The 16812-nt window shown below is 41.4% G+C and overlaps 1 protein-coding gene across 4 annotated transcripts in view; it reads right to left on the bottom strand.

The window, feature by feature from the left end:
- Positions 1 to 2490: 2490 nt before the first annotated feature.
- The window catches only part of CSGALNACT2 (chondroitin sulfate N-acetylgalactosaminyltransferase 2), a 37011-nt gene continuing 22689 nt past the window's right edge, over positions 2491 to 16812 (bottom strand). For 2 of the 4 annotated variants that reach the window (XM_070433118.1, XM_070433119.1), the window contains exons 5-8: positions 13485 to 13663; positions 11801 to 11895; positions 8302 to 8383; positions 2491 to 3262 (exon numbers count right to left, since the gene is read on the bottom strand). In XM_070433118.1, coding sequence (XP_070289219.1) covers positions 2970 to 3262; positions 8302 to 8383; positions 11801 to 11895; positions 13485 to 13663 — 649 coding nt within the window. In that variant the 3' untranslated portion in view covers positions 2491 to 2969. Of the gene's footprint in view, positions 3263 to 8301; positions 8384 to 11800; positions 11896 to 13484; positions 13664 to 16812 lie in introns of those variants that run through there. The other 2 variants (XM_070433120.1, XM_070433121.1) reach the window with 2 other exon arrangements.

Raw genomic sequence — 16812 nt, 5'->3', positions numbered from 1 at the left:
AGCACTAAGGAGCACCAAGCCAAGCCATAAGGAACAGCAAGCAGGTGGGCAGTAAGGAGTGAGGGATCCCGGACTGCGAGAGGGCACAGGCAGGGCTGAGGGACCCTCCCCCGGCAGTGTACGAATCTCACGCACTGGGCCTCTAGTATGTATATCAATTCAAAAACAGGCAAAACTGCCCTGGCTGGGTGGCTCAGTTGGTTAGAGCATTGTCCTTTCACCAAAAGGGTTGAGGTTCGATTCCTGGTGGGAGCACATACCTACGCTGTGAGTTCAACCCCCAGTTGGGGCGCATATGGAGACAACCAATTTATGCTTCTCCCTCACATTGATGTTTCTCTCTCACTGATGTTTCTCTCTCTCCTCTCTCTCTTTCTCTCTCTCTCTCCCTCTCGTTCTAAAATCAGTAAACATGTCCTCAGGTGAGGATTTAAAAAACTAAACAGTTCATTGGGTAGAGATACTACATACACAGTTGGGAAAACTAAGAAGAAAAACAAGTGGCCTTGGCTGGTGTGCTCAGTGGTTAGAGCGTTGGCCCATACACCCAAGGGGTCACATGTTCGATTCCTGATCAAGGGCATGCACCTGGGTTGTAGGTTCAATCCCTGGCCCAGGTTGGGGTGCGTGTGGGAGGCAACCAATTGATGTGTCTCTCTCACATCGATGTTTCTCTCTTGTCTCTCCCCCTTCCTTCCACTCTCTAAAAATCAATTGAAAAAAAATCCTTTGGTGAGGATTAACAAACAAACAAAAAAAAAGAGAGAGAGAAGAAAAATTACCACAAAAATCAGGAAGTGATTAGAAGAGGCACACGGAAGACCTTTCACTGGTAATGTTCTATATCCTAATTTGGGTAGTTGGTGCCCTGGTGTTGCTTTATTATTCTTTAAAGTACATAATTACATGCTTTACACATTTCTATACTTACATTTCACAACAAAAAGAAATTATCACATTTTCATTTAATTTTTGATAAAAAATACTTTATTGGTACCGTTTAATGTCAAAAACATAGTACTGTTTTCATTGTTTAGCTTCCATCTTTAAATTAAAAGCTAGTTTAAAAAAAAACAGAAGAAAAGATAAAATCATTTGATTATGTCAAAAAAGAAGCTGAAACTTACCTTTGCAAATAATTAGGTTCCCTCACTTTTGACTGGTCTTCATAATAAATACTTGTATAAAAATGAGACAACAGCCTGAATAATTTTGGACATTTTACATATTTTCAAAAATAAAACAAGCTTAAGTGCTACCCCAACTTAAAACTTACAAGAATAATTAGTAAGAGTTATTGTAAAATTGAATTCATGTAGCACCAAGAAATTTAGAGTTTATAATGTTTCAGATGGTATGATTTACTGAGCCAAAAGAGAAATGACTTTTCTTCTGTGATTTTTCAGAGGTTTATATACAAATAGAAAGAATACAGCATAGGTCCCTTTTTAAAAACCAAAGATTCAAAAATCTATGCATGCCTTTCACCGTATCTCCAATTTCTGGATCTAGCAATTGACCCTATGGTAAAAGATCCATGTGTGATAAATAACATAGTATAATCCTATCTGAATATAATTTCTTATTTATCTTTTCTCATTAATATAATTTATACCTCAAAACATCATTCTATCTGCAAGTAATATATATCTCTAAAACAATTCTGTAATTCAGATTTCATACTGCTTCCCCTTTTCTCAAATCAGTGTGATCTTATGGCATATCTCATTAAATTGTTTTTTTCTCTCTTCAGTGAAACTCTCAAAGTATTATAATGCAAATACATATGTAGCATATATTAACTTATTAGAAAAGGACAGTAAATACATATGAACCCATGCTAAATGAGATAAGACAAACACACACAGCACCATGCTATGCTCATCTATTTTGAACCACCCACCACTAATGGCCCTGATCGTGCAGGCTCATGTACACTGATGCTCCCAGACACCACCAGTGTCCTGTACTCCAACACAGTAAGTGTCTGTTAAGACATTTCCATGTTGATTTCAGTTTGTTCAAAACAGTCTACACTCTACAGCAACTTGACTTCTAATCCCCAAAATGATGACAAAGTAATAACACTTTATATTTTAATCAAGTCATGGATTCTCATCTAAGTATTTCCCACAGTTACCCATTTGTTTAAAAACAGACATTGAGGGGACTAAGCAACATGGAGTTAAGGGGTTTTTACTTCTGTCTCTTCCTGATGGGGGATTTCAGATGTGTCATGTAATTGTCCTCTGCTTCACTGAAAAAGGATTCTTCAAGCAACTGACCAAAGATCTCCATTTAAAAACCAAGCAACAGCCCTGGCTGGGTGGCCAATTGGTTGGAACATTGTCCCCTATAACAACCAAAGGTTGCGGGTTTAATTCCTGGTCGGGGCACATACCTAGGTTGCAGGTTCAATCTCCAGAGCGCATAAAGGAGGCAACGATTGATATCTCTCTCTCTCTTTCTCTCTCTCCCTCTCTTTCTCTCTCTCATCAATAAAAAAATAAAAATAAAAACCGAGCAAGTTGACTCAGTGGTCAGCGAAGAACCCTTGTCCAGACACTCCATCTGTAACTCTCTACCTCTGCGGGAACGGGATGCTCCTTACTGACCATCATCACAACACATTCCATCCCTTAGCCCAGGTGCAACCAGGAAACATCAGAACATGGACTCAGAGTACAAACTAACTCAAAACGACTTTGGGACCAAACACCAAATTTTGATTTATCAATGATTCCATAGTGCAATATTCTCACAAACAGGCTTTGCATTGAAACAGTTGCTTTTTCTTCTCATATGAAGTTATACTGCTACGGTAAAGTAATGTCGGAAAGAGCACAGAAGACAAGCATGTATTCTTTGAAAGAGGCACTGCATCTGGCACTGGAATTAAGGCTAAATAAATAGTGCTGGTTGTGGTTTGCTGCTGGTTTATGGTTCGGACTAATGTGTCGATGGTTAGGTTAACCAACAGCTTCGCTATTTGTCCTGTATGCCTGCTTGCGAAGATGTGTCTCTATCTCTTCCCTGAAGACCAGCATTCCCATGTGCGAGTGAGAGGCTTCATTCATGGCTTTGGACTGAATGCACATGCGGTACTGCTCAGGGGTCAACTCGTCAGCACAGCGTTTCTCATGCCACAGGTGGAAAAGACCCGGAACCGGGGTCCGAATCACAATCAGGTCACCATGTAAGTATTTTCGATAAAGATGAACATCTTCTCCACCCCAACCTTTAACTTCCATGTCAAATCCACCTGTAGGATCAAAATTAACACTCTAAGTAACTGGCTGGCAGCCAGAACAGTTAAACTGGGGAAGTCTAGTTACCAGATGACACCTAGGAACTCGAGGACTGTTGTTGAGTGTTGGAATTAAATTAAATACATATTTGATATTGCTTTGTAAACTTCAAAGATCTATAGAAAAATCTTTAGAAAGTCAAGTAAAGGAGGAAATATAAATCATCCATAATCTCACCACCATTAATATTTTATTACATTTTCTTTCAACCCTTTGAAATGCAAGTGTTTCTGGGTCATATAAAACTTACCAGAGGGGAAAAATAGAAGAAATGGCTAAGCTGGAGATATAAGTCTGAGAATGACTACACAAATGATTTAAAGCCACAAGGAATGGATGAAATGACTGATTGGTTTACAAGGAGAGTAGAGCCCAGGTCTAAACAGAAATGCCAACAGCTAGAGGTTAAATAGGCAGAGAAAGATAAGAGACTGAGAAATGGCCCCAGAGGAGGGAGAAAATATCACAGTGGTTGAGTGAAGAGAGTGTCTTGAGGAAGAAATGGTCAAATATATGCAGCTGCTCAGTTAAGAACATAAAATGAACCATAAATATCATTTATAACCTCACGTAGAACAATTCTGATGGAGTAATGGGGCAGAGGGCTAACTAGAGGGGGCACAGGAAATGGGAGTTAAAGTTGAGACTAGTTTGAGCTAAACAAAAAACTTTTTAAAGAAGCACGAAGATTTCTTCAAGTAGATTCTCAATGCCACTGGCTTTCCTTCTGGTACCTCTATGTTGTGGATGTTATACTTCATGTTGTTCCAAAGGTTTCTTAAACTACCCTAATTTTTAAAAAAAATTATGATTAGATGTTTTCTGTTACCTTGTCTTCCACACCATTATTCCAATCCTCTGCTTCATTTAACCTATTGTTTACTCCTTCTAGTGTATTCTTTTTTAAAAAATACTTTTTATTTATTTTTATTGATTTCAGAGAGGAAGGGAGAGGGAGAGAGAGATAGAAACATCAAAGATGTGAGAATCATTGAATGGCTGCCTCCTGCATGCCCCCCACTGGGGACTGAGCCCGCAACCCGGGCATGTGCCCCTGACCAGAATCAAACCCAGGACCTTTCAGTCCGCAGGCCAATGCTCTATCCACTGGGCAAAACCAGCTAGGGCTCTAGTGTATTCTTCATTTCAGATATTGTATTCTACTTTCTGACTGGTTCTTTTTATGGTTCTTTCATTTGGGACATGTTATTTGTCTCCGCATCTTGCTGCCTCTTTGTATTTGTTTCTGTGTGGTGCTGACCACACACAGCAGAATTTGATTCAGCAGGTTCTAGAGCCTGTTGAGATCTCCCTTTGGATGTGCCACTTCTGAAGCTAACTGGATTCTGCTCTGATGTTGTGTGAAGCTCTCAACTGGGTGTGTTGGTTCTGGGGCCTCCTGGGAGGGAGTCTGGTGCAGACAGATCAATATCAGATGCTGATTGTGACTGGCCCTGGGCAACTTGTTTGAAGTTACAAAGTGATCTACTTTGTGGCTGCCTCTGCATGAGAACCAAACTGTACACGAAGGATAGCTTCCACCAGCAAGAAGCCTGAGGGCAGGTCAGCACAAGGCCTCCACCTGTTTCTACCTGCCTCCCCTGTTGGCTGCCTGTTAGGCTAGTTTCTGAAAGAGCCTCTGGTGGTACTTGAGTTGTGTGGGCTAGGTTCTCAGTGAGTCACCAGGGTGAGTGGTGTCCACCAGCTCAATACAGGTTCAGCCTCCATGGCAGTGCTGAGTCTGTGGCCACTCAGCAAACGTCCTAGAGCACAACAAGGCTACCTGCCACTTGCCAGTGCCTGCAGACCTTTGTGGTAGAGTGGGGTGTCAGGGAGTCATCAGGAGGAGGCCAGCAGAGTTTATCAGGCCCAAAGAGACCAAGATTTGGCTGTGTGAAGGGAGGGCTCGGCAATGGTCAGATGTGTGAGGGAAAAATGGCCATGGCCTAGAGCCACACAACTCAGCCTGTTCCAGATTCTGCCTGGACCTCCCAGAGAGTTCAATATCGGCAGTGCAGGGTCACCAAAACCCCAAAGGGTGGGGCTGGTGGATCTCCCCTTAGTCACTACGGCTTTGTGGGAGGTGCTAGTCAGGCTACTGGGACGGTGGGAAAAATGGCCTTTGCCCACACAACTCAATCACTGACACCCCGAGTCTGCCCAGACCTCTACACCTAGGCCCAGGCAGCTGGTTCCTCTGCAGGGTGTGAGCTCTGCAGCATGGGGCCACAGGGAGTTCAGGGGTGGGACTATGCATTCCCCCAGGCTGATGCCATCTAGAAAGGTGAGCTCCACACAAGAAAGATGGCATCCGCAGTGTGTGAGAGGAACTAAGCACAGGGACCCTGGCAGCTGTCCTTGCAGCCACAAAACCCAGTCTGTCTTCACAGGATTCTCATCAGCTCTGCCTTCCTTCTGCCAGAGCCCAGGCAGTGGCTGCGAATGAGATCTTGCGTGCTGACCTTTTAGGAGGGTGCTAGGTCTCTAGCAGACTCCGTCTTGCCCTGGTGGTCAGAATCTCTGCTGACTTTCACAGCCAGAGGTTATGTGGGTGCTGCTTCCACACAACACGTGGTGGTCTGGACTGGGGAACCAGTGTGGGGTTGAGACCCATACTCGTAAGGGGGAACCTCTGTAGCTGAGATATCCCTCAGGAATCTCAGCCAACACCAGTGGAAGTGGCGCCAGCCCTTTCTGTGCCTCTACCCTTCCTGCCAGTCTCTATGTGGCTTCTTCTGTAAACCTGTGCGCATAAGAATTCTGTTCAGCCAGTCTTCAGTTGGTTATTCAGGTTGATTGTTCTATATTTTTATTGTAATTCAGTTTGGTACTGGGAAGAGGTAAGTGTAACTTCCACTTAGGCCGCTGACTAGTTCTTTTTTTATGATTTCTGTCCCCTTGTGTAAGGTCATACTTGTTCATCTATTCTTCCCCTAAGTTCATTGAGCATCCTTATAATGTTTTCACCTCTGTATCTGATAGAATGCTTTCCTCCTTTTTGTTTAGTTCTTTTTCTCAACTTTTGTCCTGTTCTTTCATTTGGGACATGTCATTTTGGCTGCCTCTCTGTTTGTACATTTTAGGTAGATCTGCTACATCTCCAAGTCTTGGCAGGTTGGCCTTTTGTAGTAGGTTTCTTGTGGGGCCCAGTGGCACTGTCTCCCTCGTCACCTGAGCCTGGTGCTCCAGGGCTGTCCTTTGTGTGGGTTGTGTGTTCTCATCCCTTGTAGTTGAGTCTTGATTGCTGTTGGCACTCCAGCAGGTAGAACTGACTCTCTCACTGACTGGCTGTGAGGATTGGCTGTGATTACAGAGGATGAGCTGCTGAGTGGGATTTGCTGTAGTGGGACTCTGGTTTCTTTGGAGCCCACCCTTTTGGTGTGTCTTTTTGGAGCTAATTGGCTGGTGCTCTAGTGTGGTCTCCATACAAGAAAGATGGCATTTAGTTCTGTTGGTCCTGGGGCCTCTTGGGAGGGGCTCCAGTGCAGGCCCAGGTCAGCCTCTGCCTATACCCTGCCTGAGGCCACTTGGTAGGAGGTACAAAGTGATCAGTTCTTGGTAGCTGCCTGTTCTGGGCTTGGAGGCACCTGGGTGTGGTTATGCTGTGAATCAAGGCAGGCTGCTGCTAGTGGCAGGCTGAGGGTCGCTTAGCAAGAAGTACAGGGCATGCTGAGGCCAGCTGATGCTTGTCTGGGGTATGTGGACTTTTCAGAGATTTAAGGGAATTCACAGCATGGGTTGCAGCCCATTGCTTGTGAGGAACAGTTGCTGAAAGATGTTCAGGCCGGTGCACAGGTTGGGTGGGGCGGGGTCTCAGGACATCACTAGGGTGGTAGGAACTGTGTTATCTAGTTTCATGCAGACTCAGATTTGTCACTGCCTGCACCTGCAGGCTGGGTGGGGGAAGGGCTCAACAAAGGAAAATGGTGCCTGCCAGCACTTGTCTTGGACAGACCTGCCCCTCCAGTGCTCACCCCAAAGCCCGACAGTTCAGTTCCTATTTGTCGTTGGTGTTTCTTAAGCTGCTGTCCCTAGCGCTGGTGGTCTGGGCTGCAGAGCCTGGTGTGGGGCTGGGATCCCTTGTTCCTCAGGGGGGACCTCTATGGACAAAATATCCCTCCTAATTCACCTGTGAGTGTGAACTAGCCTGTTATACAACTCTGTCCAGTTAACAGTCCTGACATGGCTTCTTCTTTATATCCTTATATATAAGAGTTCTGTTTACCTAGTCTTCAGGTGGTTCTCAAGGGTGGTTGTTCTGTAATTTAGTTGTAGTTTTGATGTAATTGTGGGAGCAGGCAAACACAGTGTTCACCTACTTTGCCATCATGACTGGAAGTCTCACCCTGCTTTCTGAAACTGCACTGACACTATTTTCTGCTGGGTAAGAATGGAGTGGGGGTGGGGCAGGAAGCTTCAATCAAATTCTTCATGGTCATCTCTGGTTTAGGGGACTAAGCTAGTAACTCCTAGCCTCTCCCCCCCCGCCCCCCCCCCCCCATTCTAAATTCAACCAGAGTCAGAGAGAGCAGCTGTTTTTTCATTTGTTTTAGATACTAGAATTTTGCATAACAGTTCAATAGACAATTAAAGGGGGTTTCATTTCTCAATAAAAAATATAAAAGCCTTTGGACTAGATAACTCAACATTACTTTCTGCTGTAACAATCCATGATTATAACAGATCTGTTGTTAGAGAATTCAAATCAACTGCAAATATAGTAACAAGTCACACAGATATCAAAACTAGTGTTTTAAAGAAACAATTATATATTACACTTTTATTTTATCTTTATGACCTCATTTTTGCTATTTAAAGACAATATAATTATAAACTCACGTTGCCTTTCCTATATCCAGACTCCTCTTTACAGCTATTCTCAGACATTTATAATTTAATAGAAAAATACTCAAATCTGAAACTTTTTAGAAATTGCCATAAGGTAGTACTGTAAATTCATAAAGTCCCATCCTTAAATGTAAGGTAAACTTACCAATGGTCAGGAAATCTGATCGGTACTGACAAGTCATTCCAAAGCCAAAATCTCGCCAAAAGCCTGAATCCTTTTTGTGAACCTTACGTTAGAGAAAGATAAATAAATAAAATTAGTCCCTTAAGGACTAGAAAAAATTTTAATCAACAATAAAAAATTAATGCTTTCCAAATAATTTTCCAGTCATTTATATGAGTGATAATGAAAACATGTATTTATATTATTAAATCCTTATAAAACCAAAAAATATACAGAGTGGGGAAAAAGGTTTACAGTTGTTTATATGGAAAATAATAATTAATAACTAATAATACAAGAATAAACTGTGTTTTGCATATTCACAACTATAAACCTACTCTTTCCCCACACCTTGTTAAGTAATCCCCAGAAGCAAGGATCTGGCTGCTTTCAATATATTTGAATTCAAGCCCTGTACAAGGTGCAAGCTGAGGTTACTAATAATCAAGCAGTGTGGGGCCTGACCTCAAGGGCCTTCATTCAATCTAGGAGCACAACAGATGCACATACTGTAATACACTGTGATCAAGTGTACAGAGTGGGCCTTATTTGGTGCCTACCCAGCATCCATTCCCCTATGCCCTTCCTGAGTATGTACAGTTTTGGCCCCATGCAACCATGAGTTTCAACTAAACTCCTTCCACCTGTACCTTCAGACTGGCCATTGAGGACTCTATACCAATCTGACAGTCTCACCCCACTTAAGTAAGGAACTGGTTCATTAATAGGCTTCAGAAAAAAGGGGAGGGTTGTTGAGAACTTTAGAAAACAAAGCCGCCTGTCCCTTTGAGAAAGCTAAAGAAACTAGAGAAGAAACTTGCTCTTTTTGGATGGAATAGGGCAGAAGTCAGCACATTTCAGCCTCTGGGCTAAATCTGGCCTGCCACCAGGTTTTGTAAATACTATTATTGGAATACAGTCATACTCATTTGTTTACAAATTTCCTATGGCTGCTTTCATGGTACAATGGTAGAGTTGAATAATTGCAACAGGGACTGTATGGCCTATAAAGCCCCAAATATTTTCTATGTGGCTCTATACAGAGTAAGTCTGTCAATCCCAGGTGTAGGATATAGCAACGTTTGGAACTGCTACAGTCCTTTTCCACCAGGAGGGAAACCAGCTTTGAAATAAAGCTGTCACTTCTGAAGTTCAAGCAAAGAAAGAAACTCAGGGCTTTGATGATACTGAGTCCCCAGAATCAAAGAAAAGTTGAAGCCTGATAACCCTCTTTTATTTTACTGATACTTCACCGCACATGCAATGTGTTTAATCTGTGGACACAGTTCTGGGAGCTGGGACACAGCAGTGAGTAAGAGGTGACAGTCCCTGCCTCTTTCATGTTACTGGTTTTCCCCAAGTGTCTGGCTGATCTTAGTTAACTGCTACTCACCTTTGTTACAAAATCACTGTTCAAAACCCACGGCTGTTAGCTATGATTACAGGGGCCTCTCTCCAGTAACAGTGGAGGGAGGCTGAACATGGTCTAGGGTACAACGAATCAACAGCAGCTCATCTTCGAATTCTGGGGCTCCCTATGCTCCCTACAACTCAATATTCTCAGTACCCTGCCCCAACTTTCTGGCTCCAGGGACTATACAGACTGCCTCAGACTGCAGGCCAATCTCTGGGATGCCTGCTGCTTAGCAACCCCCTGGAGAAGCAAGAATACATATTCCACCATGTCCTCCTGAACATGTTCCAGATTGTTCTCTCCTCCATTAATCCTTTATCTACTGCCATTTTACAGAGATTTCTCAAACTTTTAGACTATTAAGGGTAATTCTCTAATTTTCCAATACGAATATGCTTTTTTTCTTCTTAATTCATTTTTACAAAGGACTTAGGATGCTAGATAAGGCAGATATGGGTGCTTGATTTGCCATTTTTACCCCATTTGTATCAATATTCCTAAGTAATAAGATATAGGTGTGTGTGTGTGTGTGTGTGTGTGTGTATACATGCTTTGCCAGGTATTGGTATGAAGATATACTGGTCTCATAAAATATATTAAGTGGATCATATGGCATTAATATTACCTCTTCTTTGAAAATTTGGAAAAACTCACTAACAAAACATTAGTGAGTTTTTCCAAATACTAACATCAGCTTTTATAAAATACTAACAAACTTAGCTCATATTAATGGTTTATAAATTCTCAAATATTTCCTTTTATTTAGAATTTTTAAAACATATATAAAATTCATTTTCGCAATGTTTTCTTATGAATTTCAATGCTGTATTTTCCTTTTTACCTTGAATTTACCTACTTTATGATTAAAAATTTTTTTGCACATAATAAATAACCTCCTATATTTGTCAAACTATTATTTTTGATTCATGAATTTATGCCTTTATCTTTTTTCCCTCTGAGTTATTCAATTTTTTAGCATCTTAAATTGATTTCTTAGTTCATTTGTTTCCATTTTTCCTTAATGTTAACAATAAAAAATTAGGCTAAATGCAATATAGTATCCTGGACTGGATCCTGGAACAGGAAAGGGATTAGTAGAAAAACTGGTGAAATCTTAATAAATTCCATAGTGTAGCTAGCAGTAACTTAGCAATATTAATTTTTTAATTTTGACAAATGTACCATGGTTACATAAAATGTTAAAATTAGGGGAAACTGGGTGAAATCTAGGAACACTTTATACTATCTTCCCATCTTTTCTGTAAACCTAAATTATTCTAACATGTAAGTTATTTAAAATTAAAAATTCATCCTATATAATAAAAGCCCGGTGACCGAAAGGTGGAATGACCAGAACAACTGGTCGACCAGTTGCTATGACACACACTGACCACCAGGGGGCAGATGCTCAACGCAGGAGCTGCCCCTGGTGGTCAGTGCACTCCCACTGTGGGAGCACAGCTCGGCTAACCGGGATGAGCTGTGCTCCCACAGTGGGAGCAGCCGCTCAAAGGGAGGGTCCACAGCTGCTAGCTAGGCTGACCAGGATGAGCAGCGCTTCCACAGTGGGCTGATCCCCGCAGGCCACACCCCCACCAGTGCATGAATCCCATGTACCAGGCCTCTATTGTAACTATAACGATTATGCTGATGTAAGTACCAGTACAAGTTCTGACATGTGACATTCCCATGCCATGACTTTTTAAGTAATTTCCTATAGTATGTTATTCCTTTTTAGTTACCTAATAGTTTTAATTTCTAGTTAAAAAGGTTTTTTAAATTTATTTTTAGTATTACTATAAATATGTTGGCAAAAATAACTAAAATTTTCACATTCTGAAACATGAAGTTTTCTCTGTGGCCCAAACTATTTTTTTCCTCTGGAATGACAGACTTCTAAAACAATAAATATGAAAGTATTTTATGGGGATAGCAAAGAGAGACTATGAAAATGTGTTTATAATAACTACAGTTTTTTATTGAAATTTTGTTTTCTACTTGTGAAACAAATATAAAGGAACCTAGAAAGGATCTTTGTGGCTTTTCATAATACAGCGATAGTCTTACCAGCTGCTGCTCCACAGGAGGGGGCACATTCTGATTGGCATAAACAATGGCAGGGTTGTAAAGACTGAACACCACAGGGTAAAACACCTTCTTACCTATAAATTAAAATATACATCTATATCACACAAGGTCATAAAATGAAGAACTGATCTATATTACAATATCTACTAATATTTTATTAAAGTCTTTCTTTGATCCCATATGATGATTTTATTATATCAATATTGTATTTTATTAATATTCAGGCTACTGAACAGCCTACTGATTTGATAAACATGATGATGATTTTATAACATATCAGTAGGCCTGGCTATGGAACTATAACCTTGAAAAACAACAGAGGAAAAAAAGCACACTAAAGGGTGCTCCACACATTTATTCCTTTGACTTTGGAGAGATACACAAAGCTATTTTCTCAGCTATTCATTAGGTGAGCCATTTATTACTCATTATTTCATCTAATTAGCAGGAATATACAGGTTAATTTTGGCAGTCACCAAGAAACTTATGTTAAATTCACCCTTCAAAATTAACCATAGAAACAGTTAGTAAATCCAAAGAATACTGTACAGAGGACATATAGAGAATAATGAAAACATAGAACTACAGATACATTTGAACAAGATTTGGAAAAGCTGGAAAGGTAAGAATAAAAAATACCTAATGTACAGCCCCTGCAGAAAGTCTTGTCATTATCATTCAGCTTGACAGCACTGAAGGGACCTTAACAGCTAACTAACTGGCTCATCTCCCCTTAACGGGAAACCCCTTGCTAAGACTGGCCTCAATCAGATGAGATAATATAAAGTGCTCAGTAGTTGTCAAGGACCCTGTATGTAAGGTAGCAGCCTTCTTATTACAAGAATCCTAGCAGATACTAATCTCACTTTCCTTAAAACCCACTTAGGGATGAGGAGCTCAGTCTCCCAGAGGCAAATCTATTTCTGGATATAAAACCATTTCTTTCACATTGAGCAAATATCTCCTTCAACTAACACATTTTGAATTTCATGCTGTCTGGTGTAACAAAAGTAAACCTAACCCTTGCTTACTCAATAGGCTCTAAGAGAGTTCCTGACATCCCACCAAACTAATTAATAAAGTGGTAATAATTTGCATGATATAAATAGTTCTACACTGAAAAAACCCACTATGAGATTCTTAAAATATAGAAAAGCTTTTCATTTCAAGATTTAAATTACATTTAAAAGCACTTATAGATTTGATTTATAAAAATGCCATTTGCTCATACATTAAAGTATCTATAACATAAAGCAAACTATAGTAAATCATGCCACATGCATAGTCTGGAGACCAAGCATGTGTGAATGCCCGTGTGTGTACCGGTGCCATCACCTGACATGGAGTGCTTTTGACTCTCCCATATCTCCACACAGCTGGCTTGGCTCTTTTTCTGATAGGTGCTGCTTCCTCCTTGTCAATTTCAAGACTTTTTATTTCTTTGCATTTGTTTATTTGCATTCAAATGTAGACATTAGAATTTGGCCATAAGAGAACAAGGCATATGAACTTCAGAGGGACAAATTTTCACCTTTTGACTTAATATTGTTAAATTATACCTAATATAACTTTTATAAAACGTAATTAACTTAATTAAAAATATGCAACATGCTGACCTTGTTCTAAATTCTACACTCAGCTCATCTACTATCATTTTACGCACCTGGCTCAGCATTTAACCGGCAGCTGTTAAGGAATTCGGCTGAGAAATATATATCAACATCACAGAAAAACATCAAGACCTCTCCCTTGTCCCAAGCTCGGGCACCCACATTTAGTCCTCGTCCACGATTAAATTCTTCATTCAATGAGACCAAGGTGTAATTGTGAAAATTAGACTCACTATGAGGAAAGCACATATAACAAATTATAAGTCCCACTTCAAGTTTAACAACTCTCTTCCTTCATTACAACTTACAATTACATTTCAGATAATATTATTATGTTGGTTCTACATTCATATAGGGAAAGGAAATCATCAGCTTCATGTGTATAATCATCATCAGGGACATATCTTCACTAAATGCCCACCTGTGAGGCAACATGATGGTGGTGTGAGACTTATACATGTTGAGGGACCACTGCCCTTCAGAATCTTAAAAGCCTATTGGAGAAGATAAGAACTGTACACATGGAAAAACAGCCATAATGTTTGGTAATAAGTAATACATTCCACATGAATGATACACACAGAGAATGCTCTTCTATTGAGTTTCAGATCTTTGCTCAAATGTCCTCTTAGAGAGCTACCCTCATACCCTATGGGAAGTAGCTCCAACCTCCTCTTTCATCTCTATCCCCTGGCCCAGCTTAGCTTTTCTTAGTCCCACCAGACATAGTTGAGTGTCTCCCCACTGGAATGTAAGCTCCATGAGAGCAGGGATTCTGTTTTGCTCATGACTATGGACACAGTGTCCCTCAGAGAGCAGGAGTTCAGTAAATGTTTGCTGAATACATGAATAAACGGCAGTTCTGAGAAACAAAGTTTGCTTCTATCTGGAGTAGAGATGATGTTAGAATTAGAATTTAAGTTATGCCTTGGTTAAAATCCTGAATTCAGTGGTGAGTAAAGTTGTTCCAATTAATTATTCTCAAAGGCAATGAGGTAAGAAAGTATAAAACATTTTAAAGAACAGGGATCAGACGAAACAAATTGGCAAAGAGGGATCCTAGAATGGGAACAATGAGAGAAAATCAGAAAAGGGTCAGACGGAGGAGTTCCTTCCATGAGAAGGTAAAGATTTGGTCAGTGTCCTAAAGGCAAGGAAGAGTCAGGGTTTTGCCATCAGGGCAGTGGTTCTCATTGTGAAGTCCCTGCACACGGAGCATCAGCTTCCCCTGCACACGTCAGAAATGCAAATTCTCAGGTCCCACCCGACTCCTGGATCAGATGCTAGTGGGGTAGCTGAGCATCTGTGTCTTAATAAGCCTTCCAGGTGACTCTGATGTTAAAACTGGAGAAATCCTGCACTAGAGTATGGTCGGATCAAAAAGGAACTTTCAGAAAGAACACTGGTACCATAATATAGACTGAGAAACGGAGAGATGGAAGCAAAGGCTCAAGTAATGTATGGAGTGGACTCCAAGTGCTCTGAGTGGCCATGCTCCCCTTCTTAGGGGATATAAATCTCTCCCTACTTTTGGGGAAACTGCTGATCAACACCTCACACTCCCAGCAGCTAGTAGAGGAAGTAATCATAGAGCACCCCAATCACAGTAATTTCCTAGGAGCAGGGACCAGATTCAAGCTGGGCTAATCACAATACCCCCACCTGGCCGTAATGATTGGCTCAAGAGTGGGCAAAGTTCCTCGCTGGGATTTTCTCAACTGGATGTGGGAGAAAGCTCTTTCCTCTCTGATGGCAAAGCTGAGAAGAAGTGAGCCAGAGCTGCCAACAGCCATACACCTCACATGTGGAAGAAGACAATCTGCAAAGGGAGAATGAAGTCAATATGCAAAGAAAAACAGACAAGAAGACAAGAGAATTTTGATAATTTTCAAGTCTCTGGTTCCAGTCCCTAAAGATATCAAAGCTGTTTTGGTTTTCTTCTCCAAATTTGGTTGTAATGACCTCTTTAGTTCTGCGAATTATTCAAGATTCATCAATAACACTAATTTTCCTTAAGCAAGCTCAAGACAGGTTTCCATCATTTACCACAGAGGAGTTTTGATTAATGCAGCTGAAGGAATACCAACGTGAGTGCTTGCCACTTAGTAGGTGACCTGAAAATGGTGAGGAGGGAAGAGAAGAAGGGAAGAAATGAAGCGGGGGAGGGAACCTGGGTGGTGACAGCAGCAAGGAAAGGACCTAGAAAAGGAACTGACTAATCAGAGGTAGAGAGTGAGTGAAAGATGTGGGCTCTCAGACATCAACATCTCAGGGGATCATGAGAATGGTCTTAGTCTGAACTGAAAGAGTGCCATCAGGAGGAGAAGGCAATGTTTGTTTTTACACATCAATGCTAAGAGAGAGTAGTCCCTTAGAAATAGGGACTACAATTTCCTCTTCCATGCCCAGTCCTATTCCTACTACCCATTAGGCTCCTAAGCAGGGTACCTCGAACTTAGCTGGTGGGACTCAATGAAAGTTAGTTGAATGGCCAACCAAATCTGGACTCCTAGGGAGTGTCCACAAATAGCAGAAAGGCAAAGAAGCAAGTAAAGGATACAGAATTGGTGTAGTCAGAAAAGAAAATCAACTTAATATCTTACATTATAAAATATTTATATTTACAAAATATTTACATTTTACAAAGAGCAGAGGAACGTTTCAAGAAGCAAGTACTCATCAGGTGTCAAATTAACAAAGTAATAAAAGAGAGAACCAAGGTGGCGGCATAGGTAAACACTGGAAATTGCTGCCTCCCACAACTTCAAAAATACAACTAAAAGACAAAACAGACATCATCCAGAACCACAGGAAGGCTGGCTGAGTGGAAATTCTACAACTAGAAGGAAAGAGAAAAGCACACAGACTCAGAGGAGGTGCGGTGCGGTGTGGAAGTAAAGCGCAGAGGTATGGAAGCGCATGCAGCAAGGGCCAGCAACTGAGGACGCGGCTGTCTTTTTGAATTGGGAGCGAGTCACAAGCCCCCGACTGCTCTGAACTCCAGTTCCAGGAAGTCTCTGGGGACCCAGACTCATACGGAGAGAAACTGGACTGTCTGGCAGTGGGCAGAACTCGGAATTCGAGGGCGGCTTTCTCTCAGAGGTGCTTGCAGCGATTACCGGGATGCTGAGACACAGGGCCTCTTAGGGCAGGGCTGAGGATCAGCCATAGCTGCTTGCTCTGCCCTGTTGATTCCCTGAGACCCCGCCCCACCCAAGCTGCAGCAGAGGCTTTTACATATGAATACCCTGGCCCTTTGCAATCTGAAAATTACCTAACAAACTGCAGCTGGGCCAGACAGACCCAGAACTTCCAAGAGAAGGCCCAAGGCCCCACAGCAGCTTGCATTGCTTCACAGCTGGGCCTCATCAGGGCACCTCC

This window comes from Myotis yumanensis, unplaced genomic scaffold (assembly GCF_028538775.1).
Source record: "Myotis yumanensis isolate MYYU_CA2020_CCGP unplaced genomic scaffold, mMyoYum1.0.hap1 SCAF_13, whole genome shotgun sequence".
Classification (NCBI taxonomy): Eukaryota; Metazoa; Chordata; class Mammalia; order Chiroptera; family Vespertilionidae; genus Myotis; species Myotis yumanensis.
Note: the sequence above shows the minus strand (reverse complement) of the source record. Positions and strands in the feature narration are given on the sequence as shown.